This window comes from Symphalangus syndactylus, chromosome 13 (assembly GCF_028878055.3).
Source record: "Symphalangus syndactylus isolate Jambi chromosome 13, NHGRI_mSymSyn1-v2.1_pri, whole genome shotgun sequence".
In the NCBI taxonomy this organism is placed as follows: Eukaryota; Metazoa; Chordata; class Mammalia; order Primates; family Hylobatidae; genus Symphalangus; species Symphalangus syndactylus.
Window position 1 is genome coordinate 66150708 of NC_072435.2, and position 23326 is coordinate 66174033.

Here is a 23326-nt window from a genome sequence, read left to right on the forward strand (position 1 = left end):
CAGCTTTCAGGTTTGCTTAGGAAAAAATCTAAATATTAAAAAATTCCTAAAATAAAATCAAATTATGATCGTATCATAATTATCATAATAGTAATAATAACCCTCATTGAAGCCCCAGCATGATTACTACACTGAAACCATGAAGCAGTTTACTGTATGTATTTTCAAAAATGCATCATTAATCATGTGAGAGATACTCAAGGTAGGGAAACCAAATCTTTCTGCATTTCTTTTATTCTTATAATACTTAATTCACTAATTTGAACACAGTAGGCTATCAATAACTGTTGAATGACTGCAACATCACCTGTTCTGTAAAGCTAGGCATACTTCTGAGTGCACACTTCTCTAATAACGAGATTGATTTACGTGTGCAATCTCCTATAGAGTAGGAACTCTTTAGGGGAACTTCCCTCAGCTTGCTTTAAAAAGAGATTAATACTGTTTCAAGGATTTATAGTCTCATAAGGAAATACCATCATATATCCTCTATTTTGTACCTGCAAGTAGGTAATAACTAAGTGATTGGAAACTGGATTAAATGCTCAATGCTATAGGAATCAGAGAGAATTTGGGAGGTCAAAAGAGGTATAGGGTTCCTGGTCAAGATGATGGGCCCAGCTAAAGCTCCAGCCTGCATTTCCACCTTAGGGTCTCTCAATGCTTGCATGGAGGCAGGAGCCCTAAGATTTGGTTAATTTAGGTACCTGGAACTGGACTCCTTGTGAAAAATTAAGATCCAGAAAATGGCAGAATCATTGAAAAAAAACTACCTAAGAGAGCCCAATAATAGGCAACAATTTGCTTCTGGGGAGGAGAAATAAGAATGATGTTGGAGTATATAGAAAGCTATATCAAACACAATCAGTAACACTTTAAAATTTATTAAAATTTATCTAAGTTTTTTTAAAGCTTAAAACAACAGAAATTTCTTGTCTTGTCGTACTAGAGGCTAGAAGTCTGAATCAAAGTGTCAGCGGGGCCATATTCTCTCTTAAATTTGTAGGGGAGAATCCTTCCTTGCTTCTTCCAGCTTCTGGTGTTTGCCAGCAATCCTTGGAATTCCTTGGCTTACAGATACATCACTCTAATCTTTGCATCTGTCATACTTGGCTGTCTCCTCCCTGTGTCTTCACATCATCTTCCCTCTGAGTGTCTGTGTCCAAATTTTCCCTTTTCATAAAGGCCTCCATTATATTGGATTAGGAGCCCACCCTACTCCAATAAGACCTCATGTTAACTTTTGTTACACCTGCAACAACCTTATTTCCAAATAAGGTCACATTCTTGGTACTGGAAGGCTAGAACTTCAACATATGAATTCTGGGGTGGTGGTGAGGTGGGATGCAATTCCACCTTTAACAAGGAGAAAGTCAGAATTCTGAGGAAAGAAGCTGCTAACTTGTAGCTAGAGAATTGACCAAGAACCTTAGTAATTTTGCACATTTTCTTGTTTTCTTTCAGGCTCTGAGTCAATACAAGTAGGAAGTTCAGCTGGTTCCCTGGGTCTTCATTCCTGGTTGCAGAGCTGTTTGGGAGACTGGGAAGGTTCATCAGAAGCATAATTCTATTCCAGAGGTGGCTTGGCAGATGGAGCATATCAAGGGTAAAGGCAGTGGTAAAGTCTTGATGAGGCAAAAAAAAAAAAAAAAGTAGTACATGAATCCAGACACAATTTGAAATAGATCTTTCTGTTCCAGGTTAACTTCTCAGCATGTCACAGAAAGCAATTCCTATTAGACGTGAAGAAAGTGACTTCTCTCTCAACAGAATGTTATCTTCTTCCAGAAAGTAATACTTTTTTATTAAATAAAAAGCATCTAATAGTACACAAGTGTTTACATTATTTTCTGTATTTTTAATAGCCTAAATATGTATCCAATATATAACAGAATATTTTAATGCAGAAAGTAAGACTTGAAGCCAACCTTAAAGGACAAGTAGGATTTGGAAATGCAATGATCAGGAAAATAGCATTATACTATTAAGCACAATATACGCATCTACCTGGCATACCTGGGAGACTAGAAAAACTCAGTACACCTGGTCATCCTGAGAAACAGAGGCTTCCTTTCATCCGTGGCCTGTTTTCATCTCTGCCAGACTACAGAAGCTGCCATTGAAGATGAGGCACTGTATTGGAGACTCTGTCTACTACCCTTCCCTTACAAGGCCAAAGATGGATTCCTTAGTTTTCTCAAATGGTGATGAGTAACCTCTGTCTCACCAGCAGTGTTTGTCAGGCAGGGTGAGCTGGCACACAGTGTGCCTGAATCCCCAGAGGCAGGATTTGGAGCCAGTTGTCTATGCTGGGAACCCACAAGCCCCCTCAAGGGGGTTGTGTACACACTGGAGAACTCAATTCCCAGGGGCATGATTAACTTGAGGCTTGTAACTGTGGAAACAGTATTACAGTCTCAGACTGAAATGGTAAATGGGAAGTGAAATGGGAACTAAAGATTTAAAAATCACTGAAAAAGGCAACTTTGCAAAAATATGAAAGCTGGACAAAAGCTGTACATTTGAAACAGAAATTTAGACTACCCAACTATAGGGAAGAAGTGAGTTGAAGTAATTAGTTGAAATTGAAATTGAAATCATCTGGTTCGTTGCATCAAACATTTGAATGATTTTCCTCAGTTCTCTGCTTGCCTGTGAAAAGCTGGATTGATTTTATAGAGCATGCACAGATTTCTGACTATTCCCCATAAAAATAGTGATGCTAAAATATAGTACAAACAGATATCTATGTATTTGAAGGCCTAATATGTGCCAGGCATTATATATGAGTGCAATTTGAGACAAAGAAAGGATTATAGATAAAAATGAGAATTTCAGACAAAATCAAAAATACATGACTTTATATAGTTAGAAGATATATGCTACCTCCTTCTCTCTGGATAGATGCTAGAAATGCACAGCCTCTCCTCATCCTATTATGTGAAACCATAACAAGTATGACAGGATATAAATTTTCACAGCAGTAACAAGGCAACAGCTTTCAAGTTGCTGTACAACATTCTGCGATATATTTTTGTTTGGATTCTAAACCCATTTGGTCATTTTTAACATTTAACATACAAATGATTTAATATTTTAATTTCAAAGAAATTAAAATGTTCTTTCCAAATGCAAATGGTAAGCCACTTTACAACAGTAAATAATTTCAAATAGTTACTACATAAGAACAATTGAGTACTTTTGTTATTACAAATGTATAAACATACAGAAAAAAATTAAACATACACAATTCAAAGACTTCCAATTCTACCTATATTTAAATATACCAGGCCTCTGTCTTGTTAGATTCCTTTGTCAGTTCCCCACTACTGTTCCCCTCCACAAAGGAAATACTACTTTATGACAAGACTTTCTTTCTTTGGTTCCCAGACTGTCCACCAAAGTAGTTAAAGCCTATGGGCCTTAGGTACAAGTTGAGGTGATAGGATTGATGAAATGTGCACTTTCAGGTACCAGCATTATGTTTGAATTATAAGTATGTGATTAGCTTTTAGCTATTTATTTTGTAAAGGATAATTAAATTATTTTTGCCTTGCAGGGAGGCAGTTAGTCCCCTTCTGAAGTTATTAGGCAGCCTGGACTTTCATTTGGTCATACCCAGTAAGAGTCAGGACCACACCCAGTAGTCCAGTTAGTGGGCAAAGGACAAATGTCCATCTTTCTTCCTAAGAGATGCCTCAAGGCTCCTTAGAGAAGTGCTGTCTCAATTCCCAACAGCCACAAAGGACCAAAGCTTCCTTTTGGAACAAAAGCTTGCTAGAAGAAATCCACCCACTTCTTTCTAACTCAAATGTGCCCCCCGACCGTTTTTTTTTAAACTGGAATCTTTTTTTTTTTTTTTTTTTTTTTTTTTTTTTGAGACAGAGTCTCGCTCTGTCGCCCAGGCTGGAGTGCAGTGGTGCAATCTCGGCTCACTGCAAGCTCCGCCTCCCGGGTTCACGCCATTCTCCTGCCTCAGCCTCTCCGAGTAGCTGGGACTACAGGCGCCCGCCACCACGCCCGGCTAATTGTTTTTGTATTTTTAGTAGAGACGGGGTTTCACTGTGGTCTCGATCTCCTGACCTCGTGATCCGCCCGTCTCGGCCTCCCAAAGTGCTGGGATTACAAGCGTGAGCCACCGCGCCCGGCCAAACTGGACTCTTTAACTCCATTCTTGGCCAAGGAGTTGAAATGGCAAGAGATTTCCAGGAATAAAAGCAAAAGGTTCTCTGTTTATGCCTTTGAACTGAGTAGAGAACCCTGACCTGTTAGAGACATTTTATACTTTCACCCCTCCCCTTCTCACAATTCTCTGCATTTGTCCTCTGCTATTAGTTACAGATTATTTTTATTTCTGTATTACACATTTCCACCTTTCTCAGGGTCTTACACCTGCTTCCCTCTTCCTGAATGTCCCACTTACACTTCAAACTCAACATTACTCAAACTGAACTTACCTTTCTCCTTCTTCCTATCCATAATCAAATTTGCTTCTCTTTCTACATTCACGTAATGGAATGAGCTGTCATATTTGGGTATCATCCCGACTCTTCTTTCCTTCTTCTTCACACCATCACCACCATGACATCCAATGAATAGTCAAGTTCTGTCTATTCTACCTGCTAAATAGTCCTTGAATGTTGAACCCATATTTTATCTATATTTCCATCATTTTAGTTCAGATCATCATCATGACTAACGGGATTATTTGACTAGAATCCTAATGGGTTGCCAGTTTTCTGTGGTCTCTAATTAATTCCCCGTATGGACATCATAGTTATCTGTGTAAAATGCTATCCCAATCAAGCTACTATTCTTTTCAAAATACTCTGGAAAAAAATCTCATTTTCTAATGAATGATCTTAACTCCTCCATTCACCAAATTTGCCCTGTCCTTCCAGTCTTAACCTCTTACACCTTTCCACCACACATGTCATACTCCAAGCATCCCTAAGGTTTATTAAACATGCCATGTCCTTTTCACATTGTCAGTGCACACGGGGATCAGTGCTAGGGGCTCTTTATTCTCCTTGGAGACTCAGCCTTTTTGCTACCTGGAATCTTTAACTCCAGGTAGAAGAGTTAAAGATTCCAATTCAAGATTCATGGTTGGCAAAGACCATTCTGCCAGCCTTCCCTGACTTCTCGCCCTTCTTTTGTTTTTCCTTTCAGTTCTCCAGTAGTACTGTGTTGGACTTTGGGATTTTTTGTTTACGTTTTTATAAAAATGTCATGCTTATTACACCAAAATTTAAGGTATAGATAGATATATGGTAAAAAGTGAAAATATGCTTCCCCTTCCTAGCCCTTCATCCTAATCCCCAGAAATAACCCTGCTAACCATATCTTGTGTATACTTCCAAATATTTTCTATGTGTACATGGTATAAAACAGTATGTATATATCATACATAATATATATTACTATTAAATACAAATGGGATTGAACTATACATTTTGCTCCACAACTTGCTTATTTCACTAATATATCTGAGTTCTATATTTATAATATATGCCATCATCAAATATCATGCTTTCATTCTCATTTCTTATTTTTAACAGATTAGTTTATTCCATTCACTTCTGTTATTTCAACAGATTTAGATGTGTTTTATTACTTTGTTATTTTATGTTTTTTTGTTTTTATTCTTCCTTAGTTTTCTGTCTTTTGCTATATTGTCTGTTTTTTAGTTGTTATTCTACATTTTTTCTTCCCGTGTTTGTAATTATAACATAAAATAAGGCATGAAAATATATTTAAGCCGTTATTTCTTGATTTATAAAATTTAGGAAGTATTTATTAATTCTGCCATGAAAGATGAGAAAATATGCCACTCTTCCCACCAATTATCATAATGTCCCAGTTTTTGTAATTATATTATTATTTCTATATTGTTATATCTAATGATATTGACATTATATTCTGTGTATTAGAGACTACCCAGAATTCTCCGTGATCAAGATAAGTAAAAGTAAAGTGGTATCTTCAGTCTTAGGCAGTTAACAATGAGGATACCTTCTCAACCCTCTCTTTCTCTCTACAAGCTGGATGGGTCCAGGGTCACCCTAAACTGCATTAAAAATGGTGGAGCTACACAAAGGAAGACATCTGAGCCAGATCACTGCATGGAGAAGAGGGTCCCACTCAGAAACCCACATTAAATAGTGACATGAGTTAAAACAAATTTTTATTGTGTTAAGCCACTAAGGTACGGGTATGTGTTAGCACTGTTTATGCCGACCAATATATGCTGAAGCCATAATTTCTACAGTTCTATAATGATAGTTATATATTCAAATGGATTCAATGCTCATGACCAGTCTTTTATTTTTAGAAGGATGTCACCATTCTTGAATTCTATATTTTGGTTTATCTGTTTTTCAGTCGGGTTTCATATCAAATCGCTTCTTTCAAGTGAGACTCACGAGTGCTCTGTTTCCTGAGGCGTTATATGTTTGTGAATATATTTATGGTGCTTTTAACAATAAATAACAGCTTGGCTGGATATTAAACCCCTGATTCAATCTTTATTTCTATTTTTTTTTTTTCTCTTTGAACTCTGCTGCTATTTTCCAATGCCTTCTGGCATTGAGAGTTGCTGTGAAAAATACTCTGGCCTGAGGCTAGTCTGTCTTGCCTTTCCCGCCCCTCATCTCATAGAAGTCTTTATCTTTAAAGTTAGAAAACTTCACCAGGATATTTCTTTGGGTTGATAGTGCCTGTAATGTGGTATGCCCTTATAGTCTACAGATTCCAGAGCCTATTTCAGTAATATTTTCTCCTATTATACATTTGAATGATTTTTTATCTAAACATTTTGGTCTCATCTTCAAAGACACTAATTATGCAATTATATATTCTTCATCTATCTCAGCACATTACTTTATGTGCTTATTTTCTCTAACCACTTGTATGTTTTTATTCAGCTAAAATTCTCTGAGGTCTGCAGTCTACGTCCTTATATTTTTTTCAGCAGAATATTGTCTATTTCTTTTGTTCTAAATGTGATTTCAATTTCTCTAATGGTTTTTTTTTTTTTACTACCATCATTTAACTTCTGAATTCTGCCAATTTATTCTTTGTGATTGTTGTAGACAAGATATGGACTGTCTTGATTGTATCAGACAGGAGATGACACAAAACTTGTGTTTATAGTTTCTTGGTCTTTTACATTCATTTTTGTTTTTGTTTGTTTTTTAGATGGAGTTTTCACTCTTGTTGCCTAGGCTGGAGTGCAGTGGTGCGATCTTGGCTCACTGCAACCTTCACCTCCCAGGTTCAAGTGATTCTCCCGCCTCAGCCTCCCAAGTAGCTGGGATTACAGGCATGCACCACCACACCCAGCTAATTTTTTTGTATTTTTAGTAGAGACAGGGTTTCACCACCTTGGCCAGCTGGTCTCGAACTCCTGACCTCAAGTGATCCGCCCACCTTGGCCTCCCAAAGTGCTTGGTTTACAGGAGTGAGCCACCGTGCCCAACCCTCCATTCATTTTTAAATCTTTTTTTTTTTTTCTTTCAGGAGTTCAGCTTCTGTTTCTTTCTCAAAATCCTGCAATAACTTTCTACCCTGTTTAGAGTTAAATTCCATCATGTGGGCTCACAAGGCCCTGCTTTATCTGGCTCCTATTAACTGTGAGCTTCATCTCATAGACCTTTTTCAAGCCACTCTGTCCTCCTTCCAGTTCCTCAAGCCAGCTATGCTCATTTTTACCTTATGGGCTTGGCATGCACCTGCCTGCTGCCTGGGGAAGTGTTCAACATTATTGGGTGGTGGCTCCTTCTGGTTGTTCAGCTCGGTCTTAACATCACTTCCTTAGAGAGGCCTTCCTAGCCTGACCACTCTCTATCAGATCACCCTGCTTTCTTTGCCTCATAGCATTTATCACTATCTGACAGTTTCTTGTTTACTTATTTATTATATATTCTTACTTTATAAAATGTGCGCTCCGTTGGTGTGGGGCCATGTCAGTCTGGTTCTCTGCTATCTCCTCAAGACCCAAAACAGTGCCTGGCACATAGTAGGTATTTAATAAATCCTTGTAAAATGAAGGAACACATGAATCATGACAACCAACACTGTAGTTACCAAGTGAAAGAATCTGAGTTATATGATAGGCTTGGAAAGGGTAACAAACCCAGGCCTCGTGCTTGAGGAAGGTATGTTCAATTTAGTTTACCTGTAATACCTAATCATTAAAAAACACACAGAATTGATTTAGCATAATTTGTATTTGATTTAGAATTAACATGTCTCTGACACTTTGACTACTACAACATTTAAGAGGGAGTAAAATCAAAAGTTAGTCTCATCAACTTTTTCCAACTTTTTTTTTCTTTTTTAAGACAGTCTCACTCTATTGCCAGGCTGGAGTGCAGTGGTGCAATCTTGGCTCACTGCAACCTCCACCTGCTGGGTTCAAGTGATTCTCCTGCCTCAGCCTCCCGAGTAGCTGGGACTACAGGTGCCCGCCGCCATGCCCAGCTAGTTTTTGTATTTTTAGTAGAGACAGGGTTTCACCATGTTGGCCAAGATGGTCTTGATCTATTGACCTTGTGATCCACCTGCCTTGGCCTCCCAAAGTGCTAGGATTACAGGCGTGAGCCACTGCACCTGGCTGAAACTCACTTTTAATAGGCAGTATCAATATCTATTTTATGCTATATTGGTTGTAAATTAAATTCTAATGTATCCAGTGTTAGTGCCCATTTCTTGCTAATTTGAGAGTTTTGAAATTTACCTTTCTAATTATATAAGTTAATGCATATGATAGAAAATTTACAAAACATAATGAATTAGAAAAAAGAAATAAGTATTATTTATTTTGGGATAATCATGTATCCCATCATCCTGGGATAAGGTTGTGGTATTTTTAGTGTTAGTTTTTTTCTGATACATAGGTTATATCATATAATGTACATATGCATATATGAATATATATGCATATACCCACACATATCATACAAATATTTATCTATTTTCATGTGATACTATAACTACCACATTTCTATGGTTTTCCCCTTTTCATGATATTGGAAGGAAATGCTTTATTCCCCAGTCCTGATGTTTTATTCTGTGTGGCAGCAGTTTTAATATAATAATATTCCTGGATTCTTCCTCTTGTCAGTCTCCCTAGGAGAGGGAAAGTGACTTGTGTAACTGGTGCATTTGGAATAAGTGGGGCATGTGTAGGTCTGTGCTTTCCTTTAGGGTTCTGCCTGTCTGTAAAGACCATATAATCTGGTCTGTTCTTTGCAAGTGGTAAAATAAGCCCCAAAGGCATTGTCCCAGCAGGAGAGTGCTGTGGTTTACCATTGCTGCCTGTGACTGGTGAGAAAATTTGCTTGAAGGAGATGCAGTCATAAAAGAATATCACTTTCGTGCTTTGAAGTCACAAATTCAGCAGCTCTATCAGCAATATAATTGACATTTCGATCTCTGTAGGCCCAGTTCCTCCGTCTTTTTCAGGCAGGAGAGAGAGCTGTTATGTCTTGGTCCACTAAAACACCAACATATGGCACCAAAAAGTCAGACAAAAAAATGGGCTGACAACTTTACAACTTTTCTTGCTAGGTAGCCTTATTTCAGCACAGATATCTATGCTTGTAGACAGGTCAGAGAAACATCATGGTAAATGGTGTTATGGAAGAAGTCAGGAGTAGAGAGTTTCCAAAAGAGGTTTCTCAACATAGCCAGATACTGCTGGAGGTTAAGAAAAATGTGAACAGAAAAAGTCTGTTTGATGTGTTAATGAGTAGATAATTGGAAGCCTTCAAGTCCTGATTCTCAAAATGTGGTTCAAGGTGCATTGGGAGGCCATGTGATCCTCACTGCAACTCACAGGAAAAGTGCAAGTTCCTTGTGCAGCCATATAGGTGCATTCTGTACAACGTTTTTATGCCAAAGGGTTATTGAGTGAGTTTTTAAGGGTTGGCACAATTTGGTCTTAGTAAACTAAAATTAGTATGTTGTTAGTATATTGACCCTTTTAAGAGGTGAAGGAGTGAGGTATAAAGAAGAAATAGGCAGAACACCAAGACCAATTTTGGTCAGAACAAAAGGGTAAAGACAGGATGGTAAACAGAATACATTTTTCCCCATAGTTTTAAATAACTATGACCTTTATTCTACAGCAATAGTGTCTTAGATGACTTACTCTTCCTTCTTAAGCTCCCTGCATTACTGATGAGCTACTCCTTTTAACACATGAAATAACAATACTAACAGCATTGGTAAGAATAATACGTTGAGATGTTTCATAAACAGTTGCAATACCAACTTCATGAGTTTTTCATATCCTTGCTCAGTTGTTGTTATGATCAATTGATAAGCTAATTAAAACAATTAACAAAGAGCTAAATGGGCATTGATAGTGAGTGAGAAAAGATACCCAAATTTCTTGTTTAAAAAGGGTAAGACCTTGTAGACAAGGACAATATTCAGGAGCTTCTTGAATTTTGTGTTCACACATTTAAAAGTGCTTGCCTGTTTTCTCAATTGCTAGGGAGCCTGAGCACAGCTTAACAAAATAAATGTGTTTGTATGTTCAGATGTTGCAGGTAGGGGAGTAAATACCAGTCAAAAACTGCCACATTCGATTCCTTAAGGATCTAGAACTAGAAACACCATTTGACCCAGCCATCCCATTACTGGGTATATACCCAAAGGACTATAAATCATGCTGCTATAAAGACACATGCACACGTATGTTTATTGCGGCACTATTCACAATAGCAAAGACTTGGAACCAACCCAAACGTCCATCAATGATAGACTGGATTAAGAAAATGTGGCACATATACACCATGGAAAACTATGCAGCCATAAAAAAGGATGAGTTCATGTCCTTTATAGGGACATGGATGAAGCTGGAAACCATCATTCTCAGCAAACCATCGCAAGGACAAAAAACCAAACACCGCAGGTTCTCACTCATAGCGGGAATTGAACAATGAGAACACTTGGACACAGGAAGGGGAACATCACATACCGGGGCCTGTTGTGGGGTGTGAGGAGTGGGGAGGGATAGCATTAGGAGATATACCTAATGTAAATGACGAGTTAATGGGTGCAGCACACCAACATGGCACATGTATACATATGTAACAAACCTGCACATTGTGAACATGTACCCTAGAACTTAAAGTATAATAAAAAAATAAAAAACTGCCACATTATCAAATAATAGTTAAGATAGGTGTTAGTAAGGCAGACTTGGGTTCAAACCTGGATTGAGTGGCCTTGGTCAAATTTCTTCTCAGTTGAAGAAAATGAGGCTCAGTTTCTTCACCTGGCACATGGGAATGGTAACTACATCCCTTTCATAGTCTTTAATGTGGGCCCTACATGAGCTATTGATAAGGGATCTTTGGGGTCCGATTTTCTGGCCAGAGATCTCTGTGGCTGGTGGCACCTTTGCCTGAGTTCTTGTCCTGCATTCAGGAAGAATGAGGTATGCAGACAAGTGAAGGGTGAACAAGACAAAGATGAGCTTTATTAAGTGTTAGAACAGCTCAGAGGAGACCCACTGTTGATAGCTCTTCTCTGTAGGCTAGTCATCTGTGGAGTGTTTGGCTCTCAGCAGGGAGGAGGCCCTGGAGAGGGTAGCTCCTCTCTGCCACTGGTCGTCCAGACATCTACTGCTCTCAGCAGACAGGAGGCCCTGGAGAAGACTGTTCCTCTCTGCAGCTGGTAGTCCCATCTCCCCAGGTCTCTGAAACTCTCAGCAGAGAGTGTAGCTCCTCTCTGTAGCTGATCGTTCTGTCCTCCTACTTTCAGCAGAGAGGATAGCTCCTGTCTGCAGCGGGTTGTCCCCTCTCCCTCTTCATCTTTTCACCCTCTGCCTGCTTTGGCTGAGGCCTTTATGGGCCTCGGAGGGTGGGGAAGTGCATGCTGACCGGTTCATGGGCAGCCATGGGTGGGCCCAAGAAAAAGCACCATGAGCTCCCGCTCTGGGTCTGCAGGACTGGCAGCCCCGGCCCCCAGGCTTTACTGGAGACCTGCTCTTTTCTGCCCAGGAGCCTGTCTGCCTCCCATGGCTATCCATGGTGCCCAGGCTGCTGGCACCAAGAGACACCTGCAGGTCAGCACCCAGCTGCCCTCAGTCCCCTTTTAGCTTCCCTTCTTTTTGGCACCCAAAGTCTGGAGGGTCTAAGGCTGTGTATGTGTGTGGGGGAGTGGGGGGTGGTGGGGGTTGGCACGTCAGCACTGCCCTGAGCCTGTGCACACAGCTGGGGCTGTGACAGAGCCTGGGCTCAGTCCCAACCCTGCTCCCAGATTAGAGCGGGTGCCCAGAGTAGGGAGAAGCCAGGCAACAGAAACAGGCACTCCAAGCTTGCAAGGGTAAGAATACAGGGATGCCTGGGTCTGCAACCCCGGTTTGGGTGGCTGCAGCCGAGGGCAGAGGGAACAGAGTTCCTGCTTGCTCTGTGGAGCGGGAGGCCTAGATCCGCAGCCCTGACTTGGGCAGCTGCAGCCTGGCCCAGGAGGGCGGGGCTTCTGCCTACTCCCGGCTCCGGAGAGCACCGGGGTACCCAGGTTGCAGCGGTGGCCTGGACACCTGCAGTTGCACCTGGGTAGTTCCCACTTGCCAACTTGGAAGGGACAGGGCTCCCGCTCATCCCGGTTCCGCAGGCTCCATGGAGCAAGGCACCTGGCCATGTCCCCTGGCAGCCTGGGGTGGGGGCTCCAGATCCTTGCTGGGCCTGGGCTAGTAGTGGGGTTGGGTCGATGCTGCCAAGAGCTCTCCCTGTCTCTCCAGAGCTCCCCCTGTGGCCCGGGAGCTCAGGGGCTAGCCCGAGCTCCCCCTTGTGCAGAGCACAACCTAGCCCCGCCCATTGGGCGGCCCCCAGGGCAGTGGGCTGCTGTTGGGGGTTCTGTCTGCCTCCTCCCAGTACCCTCCCTGCAGCGGCCGGCGTGATGGCAGCAGCCGCACCAGATGGCAGCCGCTGCCATCACTATTAGCTATAAAACAGCTAGAAGTGGCAGATAAAAAGTAACAGTAAACTAGGCTTAAAGATATGTGTTTACTACACATCAATGTTGAAAATGATTATTTAGTGACTTGCTTCTTTGGATATTCAGTAGAAGGGGAGGTGGAGTAACAACTTTGTTGGTGAAATTAAGGTCTTGAACATAGTAACCAGGATAGTAATAATAACAACGTTAAAAAGTGGCCTGATTGGATTTGCAGTGTTTACAGTTACTGATTATTACACTTGTCAAGGAGCTTTCACCAAAAGTCAATCAGAAACTCTAGGCCCCAGGAAAAAGCAATGGTCAAAACAATTTGGTTTTGCTGAAATGCTATCATTTGTTTCTGGAGAGAATATATATATTCGAGGTTGAAGGTCAAAACGACACATTTTAAGAACAGTTATTGAGTTCAAAATCTCTGCTTCCATTCACTCTCCATCCTGTCCCTTCACATTACGGCTTCTGTGAACATGCAACTCAAATCCTAAATCGTGTAGAAGACTCTTTAAGGACATCTAATTAAATTCATATTCATCTTTCTTTTCTTCATTTTTACCACTACCAATTAAATATTAATATTGAAACAAAGCCAAATTTAATGATTTAGAATAGAATCCCTTATCCTACTCATTTGAAATGCTTTTTATAACCTAGTTTTTCCTTCATTTCATTAATCTCTGTCCTCTATTTTAATATTACCTCTTAATTAGTGTTCCCTTTCACATCCCCTAATAACATTCTTGTGATAAAAACTTTTCTTTCACCTGCAAAGACCTAAAATTTAGAAATTACATGAAGAACTTTTGTACATTGTTCTGGAAACTTTAAATTCTATACAATTTTGAGTAAGCCCCCATCCTTATAAGCTGTTTTTAAAAATTATGAAATGGTGAAGGTCTCCACTCTTCCAAGTACAAATTCACTGGAGGAGATAAAGCTTCCATAAAATATAAAATAATACTCTATATACTTTTTATGATAGTATCATTTCTATGCTTTGTGACTTCATGTCCATTTATGCTTGTAAAAATATTTTTATAAAAGTTACAGACAGGTCTATGGATGAAATAGAAGAAAACAGATTTAACGCAAAGTTCTTTAGAGAGACAGGAGAAAAATCACGATTTAACCACAAATAGATATTATCCTGGGTACAGTAAACAAACATAATAGCGAGTTACTTGCTTTTAACAGAGTATTCAATTCTCATTATTATATGTTTGAGTCAACAGAACTTTCCACCTTCCACTCCCCTGATTATGTTTTCTATCTTTTATTAGGATGTTATTTTTCCCAGTTATTCTTGTTCCTTGTTCTCTTTCAGCCTCCCCTCCCCTTCCTTCAGTTTTCTCAGGCTGATGGCAGAACCCAGCATCCAAAGCTTGAGTTGAAAATGACTGGAATCAGGGTCAGGCAGAAACCCTGTGTGGCCAAAAGCTCAACACTCAGGCAAATGTCTGAAAAACGAGGTCAGACAAATTCAGGTTTCTACATCCAGCCCCATCAAAATAACAAAACTCTAATCATCACAACCCTGACTTCTTCATTCATGGAGCTTTTCTCAAAGGACAGAGACTTCTCACTACAGTGTTCAGTAAGAATTGAGACCATGATTACTTCGAAGTGGCATTTAGGGATGCTTAGAAGTAGATATCCATGGGCAAAATAATAATCTTTCAGCCCCCAACGATTTCGCATTCTAGTCATAAACTGATACTTTCCTGAGCCATTGAATATATAAATACTACTCTTTTTTTAAAAAATTAAGAAATTAAAAGTCCTTACAGGACATTGGAGCTTTATTTCAGATGTGGGTGAAATAAGGAGATGGGTACCTTTTATGTGCTTATATTCAATCAATAGGAATAGATCCCTTTGGGACTTTCAACTGATCATATGCAAAAGCTTAAGCTCTGAAGGGGCACGGAGACCACACAAGCTCTGAAACATCAGTCTGATCACAAGAGTAGTTTGAAGTCTAATGCTCCGTGGAAGGGTGTTATACATTTACTTTTATTTTTATTCCCTCCATGAAGTAGTTTATGTTTCACTTCAATGGCTGTAATAGGATTCTGTGTTTTCACTCTTCTGGTGAACTATACAATTCTCCAAGAAACACGGTAAAATGAAATGAGGTTTATTGGCATGTGTTTTTAACATGCAAATCAAAACTCTATGATTTAATGTCTTTCAACTTTTTTCTTAGTAATCTTGATTTTTTCTGTCATGGGGGAGTTAATAATTTTCTGCATAGTTAAAATGAATAAAGGCAGAGTGTTGAATAAGTTTTAGCTAGTGTTTTTGTGGTCCTTTCAACTGAAGAAGGATATGGCAAAATAACAATAAGCATATAATTTTCCACAATGTGTTATTTTAGTGATTAGGACCTTGAGAACCATCTCATTTCTAGAAAAGAAAGATTCTGAATGATGTTGTCTGCAGCATAACTTTAATGCACAACATGACTCTGCCTATTTCATCCTGTTATTACTTCTCAATTACCACAATAAGATTCTTTTTTTTCTTTTAGGAAGATTGAGGTCACGGTATTTATTAGGATTGCACTATGTCGGATCTAATTATTAAATTGTTAGAAGTACATATATTGATCAGAAAAACAAGGGAAACTATTTATAGCTTATTCCTTTTTGTGACAGCCGAATATAGACATGGCTAATTTGATACAACACAATCCAGCATCAATTATCAACTGAGTAATTCGCAATAGCAATTTTTAAAATTAACTTGAAGACTATGAATGCTGTAGGGCAAGATATTTTGGTGTACAAGGCTAAGAAGCCACACCTTCTTTAAAGCTTAATTTCTTTTAAATGAAAGATTTAAACAGGTGAGTCTTCCTTATATTAAAAGCTATATAAGCAATAAACATTAAAAGAAAATCACTAAAAACTTTCCTCTCCCTTTAGTCTAAAACCTTGCTGCTAAGCCCTAAATCCTGCTTGAAAATTCTTGCCAAGCCATCATTTGGCATTATTACCTGCTCATGTCTCACACCAGAGATGCACTTAAAAAAATCAAATCAAATCTGGCAGCCCTATATTTTGTGGGAAACAGAGCTTGACTTTTTGAATCAAATAATTTATTTGGGCCATCTTGATGACTGTTTTCTGCAATATTGAATCATACAGAAAGTTAATCCAATTTTATTATTAAGATGGATGTAAACACCAGATGCATTATTTTTTGACATTGTTATTCATCATCAAGGGCCACAGATAAAATTATCTATAACTTTGTACCAACACTAGAACCATTATATTGTTTTTAAATACTCAAACTAAATTCTTATTTTTAATCTTTGTTGTCCAGAACTTCGTACAATGCCTAGAACACAGTGGAAACTAAATACATACTTTTTGAAATAAACAAGTGAAATAAACATTGGGCGAGGTTTTTCACCTGAGGATAGCACTTTATATACAGATTAACTAATAAATTTATACATCATTTTAAATAAGAGCCATATTTAAGCCAACGTTAAAAGGTAAGGTTCTTGGTTTACTGATAAAAAAACAACAAAGCTGGGTTCCCCAGCTGGGAATTTAGCTGATGATGTCTCATAGCAGTGACTTTCACTCACTGGACCCCACAAGCAATTATAACAGAAGATACTGACTAGTCTTTTAGTGAAGCCTGCACACAAACACAGGGTACCCGAGATGTCATTATTATAAAAATGTCTAGATTTAGTGAATTAACCCCCTGTAACCCTCTCTCAATTTTCGTTTCTAGTTGTAGTCAACTTTTCCCTGATGTCAGTGTGGGAACCACACTAAACAAAACAAATATCTGCTCCACTCAATGTCTTTTAAGAACTTTTGAGTTCTGTTCAAGTGAACATATTTATAATTCTACTCTCCTTAGGATGATTATGAACTTTACAAGAAACTCCTTATCATTATGGTAGGATCTTTACTGTTAAGATATTTTGAATGACTGCATAGCATTTTCATTTAATTTCAGACTTTTAGGCTAAAGATATTTCCCTAGATATCACAGAAGTTCTATGCTGACTCATTTATCTACATTTACATGAACAGATACAGACATAAATCTTAATATTTACCCTCCCAAGCTCTCAACATTACACCGAGGACCCTCTGCCTATCATAAGAGATTATCTTACCTGTTTGGAAATTGGCTGCGTGTTGTGATGAAGTCGACTTCCATTTGTACTTTTCTTTGTGTTATTTCCTTACCATAGCAAGCATGACTAATCATAAAGCTTTCTAAGCTTGTGTGCTGAGATGAAGCCTCATTTAGTCACCTGGAGGTAACCGCCTGGTACTATTTCTAGAGACACTGCGGATCCCAGGTCTACTGTAGCAGCCTGTGCTTTCCCAAGAGATATCCCAGGTGCTTGCTGTTTCAACAGTTTACTAGAATTGAAATTCACAGGGACTTTTTTTTCCATGGGAATTAGCAAAACTGTAAGATGAGAACTTTATGGGCTGTGGACGAGGTGTGTTGCATGAGGAATGTTTTTATCTTCCTGACCAACATGGCACATGTATACATATGTAACAAACCTGCAAGTTGTGCACATGTACCCTAAAACTTAAAGTATAATAATAATAAAATAAAAAAATATTAAATGCTCATAAGCTATTTTCATAATAAACAACAAAGTTCCACTATTTCCACCAAAATTTTCTTACTTGGTACTAGGAGCTTTACAGATATCTTATTTTAGCAGTCAGCATGACTGAGAAACAAGGGTTATTATTAATTTTTATATTGATTGGCAAATTAAAGTGACTCAATCAGAGGCAAAGTAAGGAATCTGGGGATTCAAATACTAGCTGGTCTGATTCCAAAACTGATGACTTTTTTTTTCTCGCCATACCATATCCATACCATTATGATTGAACCCCGAGGGATTTCAGATAACTGTTGTAATTATTATTATTAAAGAAATATATGGTCTAAAAAATAGATGGCAACAAAAAAAAATAAGACATTATCTCTGTCTTTTAGAAGCTAATAGTCTGATAGAAAAAGGGTAGTTGAAACACTAGGAATTCCATGAATTATGGACTCAAGTTATATGGTATAACTCTAGCGAGGTTGCAATAAAACTTAATCATTTATACATTACTGGCCACATGGAATTGATTTTAAGGCAATAGGGCAGTGTTAAGTGTATTAAAAATGTTCATAATCTTTAATCCAGTAATTCCCCATCTGCAAATTTATCTTAAGAAAATGATGTCAATGAATAAAAAATAAGTAGGCACAAATATTTTCTTTGCAACATAATAGTAAAAAATCAGAAGCAACTTAAATGAACATCAACAGTAAAAAGGATAAATAATGTTACATCAATAGGAGATAATTGTTGTCTAATTCTCCCACTCATTCCTGCGTCATTAGTTCACCCTTTCTATTAGATTTTTCTAATTTATATTCAAATGTGTTATAATATTTCTCATATTAAAACAAAAGCTGAACAAATCCAAATATCCTGTTATCCAGCTACCATTCCTTTTTTTAAATCTCCTTTTAAACAAAAGGTCTCAAAAGAGTTGCCCATATTTATTGTTTCTAATTCCTCTTTCCACCTCCCCTTCTCCCTGTATCAGCTCCTGTTAAACTAAACCAGGGTTGCTACATCCAATGTTCAATCCTTAATATTCCTCCTGTTGATCTTCCTCCTTAACACAAATGATTCCTTCCTCTGCTGATACCCTTTCCTGCCTAGGCTTCCAGGGTGCCACACTTTCTTAGTTTTGCTTCTCATTGGCCCTTCCTTTTCAAGTTCCCTTCGCTTATTTGTCCTCATCTTTCTCACCTCTATACAATGGACAGCCCAATGCTCAATTCTTAGTCTCTTCTTTTCCTCTATAGTCTCAAATTTAGCAGGATCTCTCCCTTAGAACTCAAGACTTATGCATCCAATTGCATCCTGGACATACCCCCTTAGATAACCAACTGGATCTTGTCCACACTGAACTCCTGATTCCTACTCTACTCACCTCTGCCCTACATCTGTTCCTCTGTCGATTCTCTTCCTTTCCGTAACTAGCAACTTCAATCTTTTATGTGCTCAGGTTAAAAAATCAGCCATCCCAGGAGGCAGAGGTTGCAGTGAGCCAAGATAGCACCACTGCATTCCAGCCTAGGTGACAGAAGGAGACTCCATCTCAAACACAAAAGACAAAAAACAAAAACAAAAACAAAAAAACTAGCCATCATTCGTCTCCCTTCTTTCTCTCACCCTCCAGAGTTGGCAAAACCAGTTAGCATTACCTATGAACAATATTCAGAACAAGAACACTTGTACTACCTCCACATCTATCATGGGCCAAAGCCACATCTATCATGGACCAAACCCATTGCCAAAGCAGGTCTCCCTGCTTCCAGTCTGCTTTGATAGTTTATTTTCTGCAAAAACCTGGAGTAATTTTTGAAACCATAAATTAGATCATGTCGGTACTTTTAAAAAAACCCTCTGAAGGCTTCTAACTCATTCAGAATAAAATTAGAATCTGACATGGTCCTATTTGATCTCTCTAATAGCACCTCTCCATCTTCCACCACTCTTCTTTGTCTTCCACTTCATTTATTCTAGTCTCCTTGCTGCTTTTCAAACACACCAAGCCCCCGCCAGCCTCAGAGCCTTTTTTAAAACTGTCTCACTGTTAGAAATCTTCTCCCTGAGATATCTGCAGGGCTAACTCCCTCCCTTCATTCAGGTCTCTGCTGAAACATTATCTTTTCAGAGATGCCTCCGCTAATCAGACTCTTTTAGAATACCACCTTTCCTGTCACCGTCTGCCTGCTTACCTTGCTTTATTATTTTTTTCCTTAGCACTTCTCATCATTGATGTGTTATATTCTGTTCCTATTAGAAGGTATGCCTCAAAAGAGCAAGGATTTTGGCTGTTTTGCTTACTGATGATCCACAGAGCCTAAATAATGCTTGGCTTATGGCAGAAGCTCAATAAATATCTTTTGGATGAATGAATAAAGCAGGTCTATAATATTAGGTAAAATAAACATAATGCAAATATATGTATATGGAAATTACAACTACATAAATATGTTAAAGTCTATAAGATGTAATGGTTTTGTAAGATACAAAAAAATGTAAAATAGTTGTGGGTGATGGAATTTGAATAAAATATTTTGTTGAGCTAATTTCAGATATTTTTAAAATACAAAATTACCATGTGTATCCGGAAAATGATTGCGGTTGACAGTTACAGAGAATGCAGTGGCTATTTTTGAGAAATGACTTGCTTCAACCACATATCTCAGAGGAAAAAAACCACAGTGATTTCAGAGTTAATACCACTCCCCACATTTGGACATCATCTTCCATTAGGTATAGCACACCAGTTAAGTGCTATGATTCAAAGTCAGACTGTCTGGGTCTGAAGCATAACTCTTCAACTCAGCTGGATAAACCTGGGCTAGTTACTTAACCTCTCACAAGGTCAGTTTCTTCATCTGAAAGAGAAGATAATGGTCTATTACGTCAGAGGTTGTTAAGGGGATTGATTGAGAAAGCTTCTAAGATGTGTAGGGTGTTGCCTGGAACCTAATATGTACTCAATAAATGTTACCATAAGATAGTTTTGTTATTATTAAGTTGGGCAGAGATTTTTACAGATGAAATTCAAAATGGTTAAATGACAATAAGTGGCAGAATTAGGCCTTCTTACCCCATATTTAATTTTTCAACTATGTCATGTGGCTATTCTTCAGGAGACAAGTAAAGATTGGACCCATTCTGCTTAGTATGGTTGTCTCTTGGTGAACTTTTCTGTCATATCTTGTATCTATGTCATAATTTACTAATAGTGGCATCTCATAAGTGATGCAAATTTCAAACTTATATCTTGCAATTAGCTTATTTTAAAAATATGGACAATAAGATGTAATTATTTTAAAGATAGTTTAAAACCTTTAAGTTTCAAATAATTTTAAAATTCTCATATAGGGAACAGGTATTAAGAAAAACACTAAATTTTGTATCCATGCTGACTTCTGTTATATGAGAGGTCTTCAAAATCTTAATGGAAAATGCATATTATGAAAAAAAGATGCATCAATTTAAATTTTTTTTTGCACAAAGTAAACTCAAATGAACTTGTTGTAACATGTCTGAACAGGATCTACTTTGAGGCACTAAGAAGAATGAGATATCAGTTTGAAAAGAGCCCCTGTCAGAGCAACATTAATTCTTCCAAAATTGAAGAATTTTAGCAGAATTCTTTCCATTTAAGGAAAGACAAAAACCAAATTTATGGTGAAGTTTGGATAGAAGAATAGTGAAATCATTAATGATCTACTAAAAGTTTGTTGAGACAATGTACCAAAGAGATCAGCAGTTTACCAATGGATAACTCGTTTTAAGAAGGGATGGGACAATGTTGAATGTGAAGCCCGCAGTGCAGATCATCATATCAATTTGCAAGGAAAATTTTTATCTAATTTGTGCTCTAATTGAAGAGGGACAATGATTAACAGCAGAAACAATAGCGAATACTATTGACATCTCAACTGGTTCAGGTTACACAATTCTGACTGAAAAATTAAAGTTGAGCAAAGTTTCAACATGCTGGGTGTCAGAATCATGCCCAGATCAGAGCAGAGTTTTCAATGGAAATTCTAAATAAGTGGGATCAAAATCCTGGAGCATTTATATGAAGAATTGTAACAGGAGATTAAACATGGCTTTATCATTTTAATCTTGTACAATCTTGTAGACAAAGCATAATCAAAGCAATGGCTACCAAGAGGTGGAAGTGGTCCAGTCAAAGCAAAAGTAGATCAGTCAAGAGTGAAAGTCGTGGCAACAGTCTATCGGGATGCTCGAGACATTTTGTTTGTTGACTTTCTGGAGGGCAAGGGAACAATGACATCTACCTATTATGAGAGTGTTGTGAGAAAGTCAGCCAAAGCATTACTAGAAAAACACCTGGGAAAGCTTCACCAGAGAGCCCTTCTTCACCACAACAACATTCCTGCTCAATCTTCCATCAAACAAGGGTGATTTTGTGAGAGGTGTGATGGGAAATCACTAGGCATCCAACTTACAGTTCTGATTTGGCTCCTTCTCACTTATTTTGGTTTCCTAATCTTAAAATATATTTAAAGGGCACAAATTTTTATTCAGTTAATAATGTAAAAAATACTGTATTGACATAGTTAAATTCCCAGGACCCTCAGTTCTTTGGGGATGGACTAAATGGCTGGTATCATTGTCTACAAAAGTGTCTTGAACTTAAAATGGAGCTTATGTTGAGAAATAAGGTTTATATTTCTTATTTTTATCTTTTAATTCCATTTTGCATGAACTTTTTGAAGTTCCCTCATATACCACAAGCTAACCACATTTCTTTACTAATGAACTATTTAACAATGTTTGAAGAAATGAGGGAGAAGATGGTTGCTAGTTAAGCCAGATACTTTGTCTCTAGAATCCCCCCATAGAAAACAGATGAAAATTCTGGAATCATATGTGAAATTTTAAAAATGTACATGTAATCACGTTATAAATATATTTTGTAAAAGGTGTTTGTTGCTTAACTCAGTTGCCAAAAGTACAGACCTAATATGAGAATGGCCATTGCTAGAAATAATTGTGTGTCCACCCAGGGATTCAGGAAAATCTGGCATAACCAGAAGGCCTATGAGCCAGAAATAATGATGTGTCTATTTACATGAATGACTAAAGAAATTATTGGAATGGAATTTGTCCTAAGTGACGTGAGGGCTAGGTCTCAAAAGAGGAATTTAAGGACAATAAACTGGAGTGAAATGGAGGGGAGGGAAGAGGAATGTAGATCAAAACTTGTGTCAGAACTCTGGGGAAATGAAGTCTGAAATAAAAACAAAACCAAACGAAGCCTCTATGACATTTTGGGCAAATATATAACTAAAGCACACACACAAATGGAGGAAAAGACACAAGAGAAGACTCCCTTTCCTTTGGTGGTATTTAGTGCAGAGGGCCTCCGACAGCTAATCAATACACATGGGTCCTCAATGACACAGGACCTTGAACCCCAGCAGCAATCAGAGAACAGTGTCCTTGGCGCAGATATCAACGACATTAGGATCAATCCTGGAAACCTTGACATAGCCACAGGCAGATACTACCACTGCCAACAACTATGGCAATTTCCTATGCACAGGAGACCCCATAGAAGGTGACCCGGAGAGTAAGAGCAGAAAACTTCACTTCTGCATATGTCATGCAAAACTAAAAGAACCCTTCTTATGACAGAAAGTGGATGTCTTCTAGAGATTCAGGGTGGGACAATTGAGAAGGGCTAGAGATCTAGTGATAGTTGATGTGTAGGGGTGTGGTAAGAGAGAG

The 23326-nt window shown here is 38.3% G+C and overlaps 1 protein-coding gene across 4 annotated transcripts in view; it reads right to left on the reverse strand.

The window, feature by feature from the left end:
* PTPRR (protein tyrosine phosphatase receptor type R) overlaps positions 1-23326 on the reverse strand; it is a 276097-nt gene that overhangs the window by 129667 nt on the left and 123104 nt on the right. Inside the window, exon 1 of one of the 4 annotated variants that reach the window (XM_055239635.1) lies at positions 17123-17563. The exons of 1 other annotated variant lie outside the window; for it this stretch is intronic. Coding sequence is in view for 2 of the 3 variants with exons in the window: in XM_055239633.2 (XP_055095608.1) it covers positions 1429-1599 (171 nt within the window). In the remaining variant the exon portion in view is untranslated. Of the gene's footprint in view, positions 1-307; positions 329-1428; positions 1623-17122; positions 17564-23326 lie in introns of those variants that run through there. 2 more of the 4 variants (XM_055239633.2, XM_055239634.1) reach the window with 2 other exon arrangements.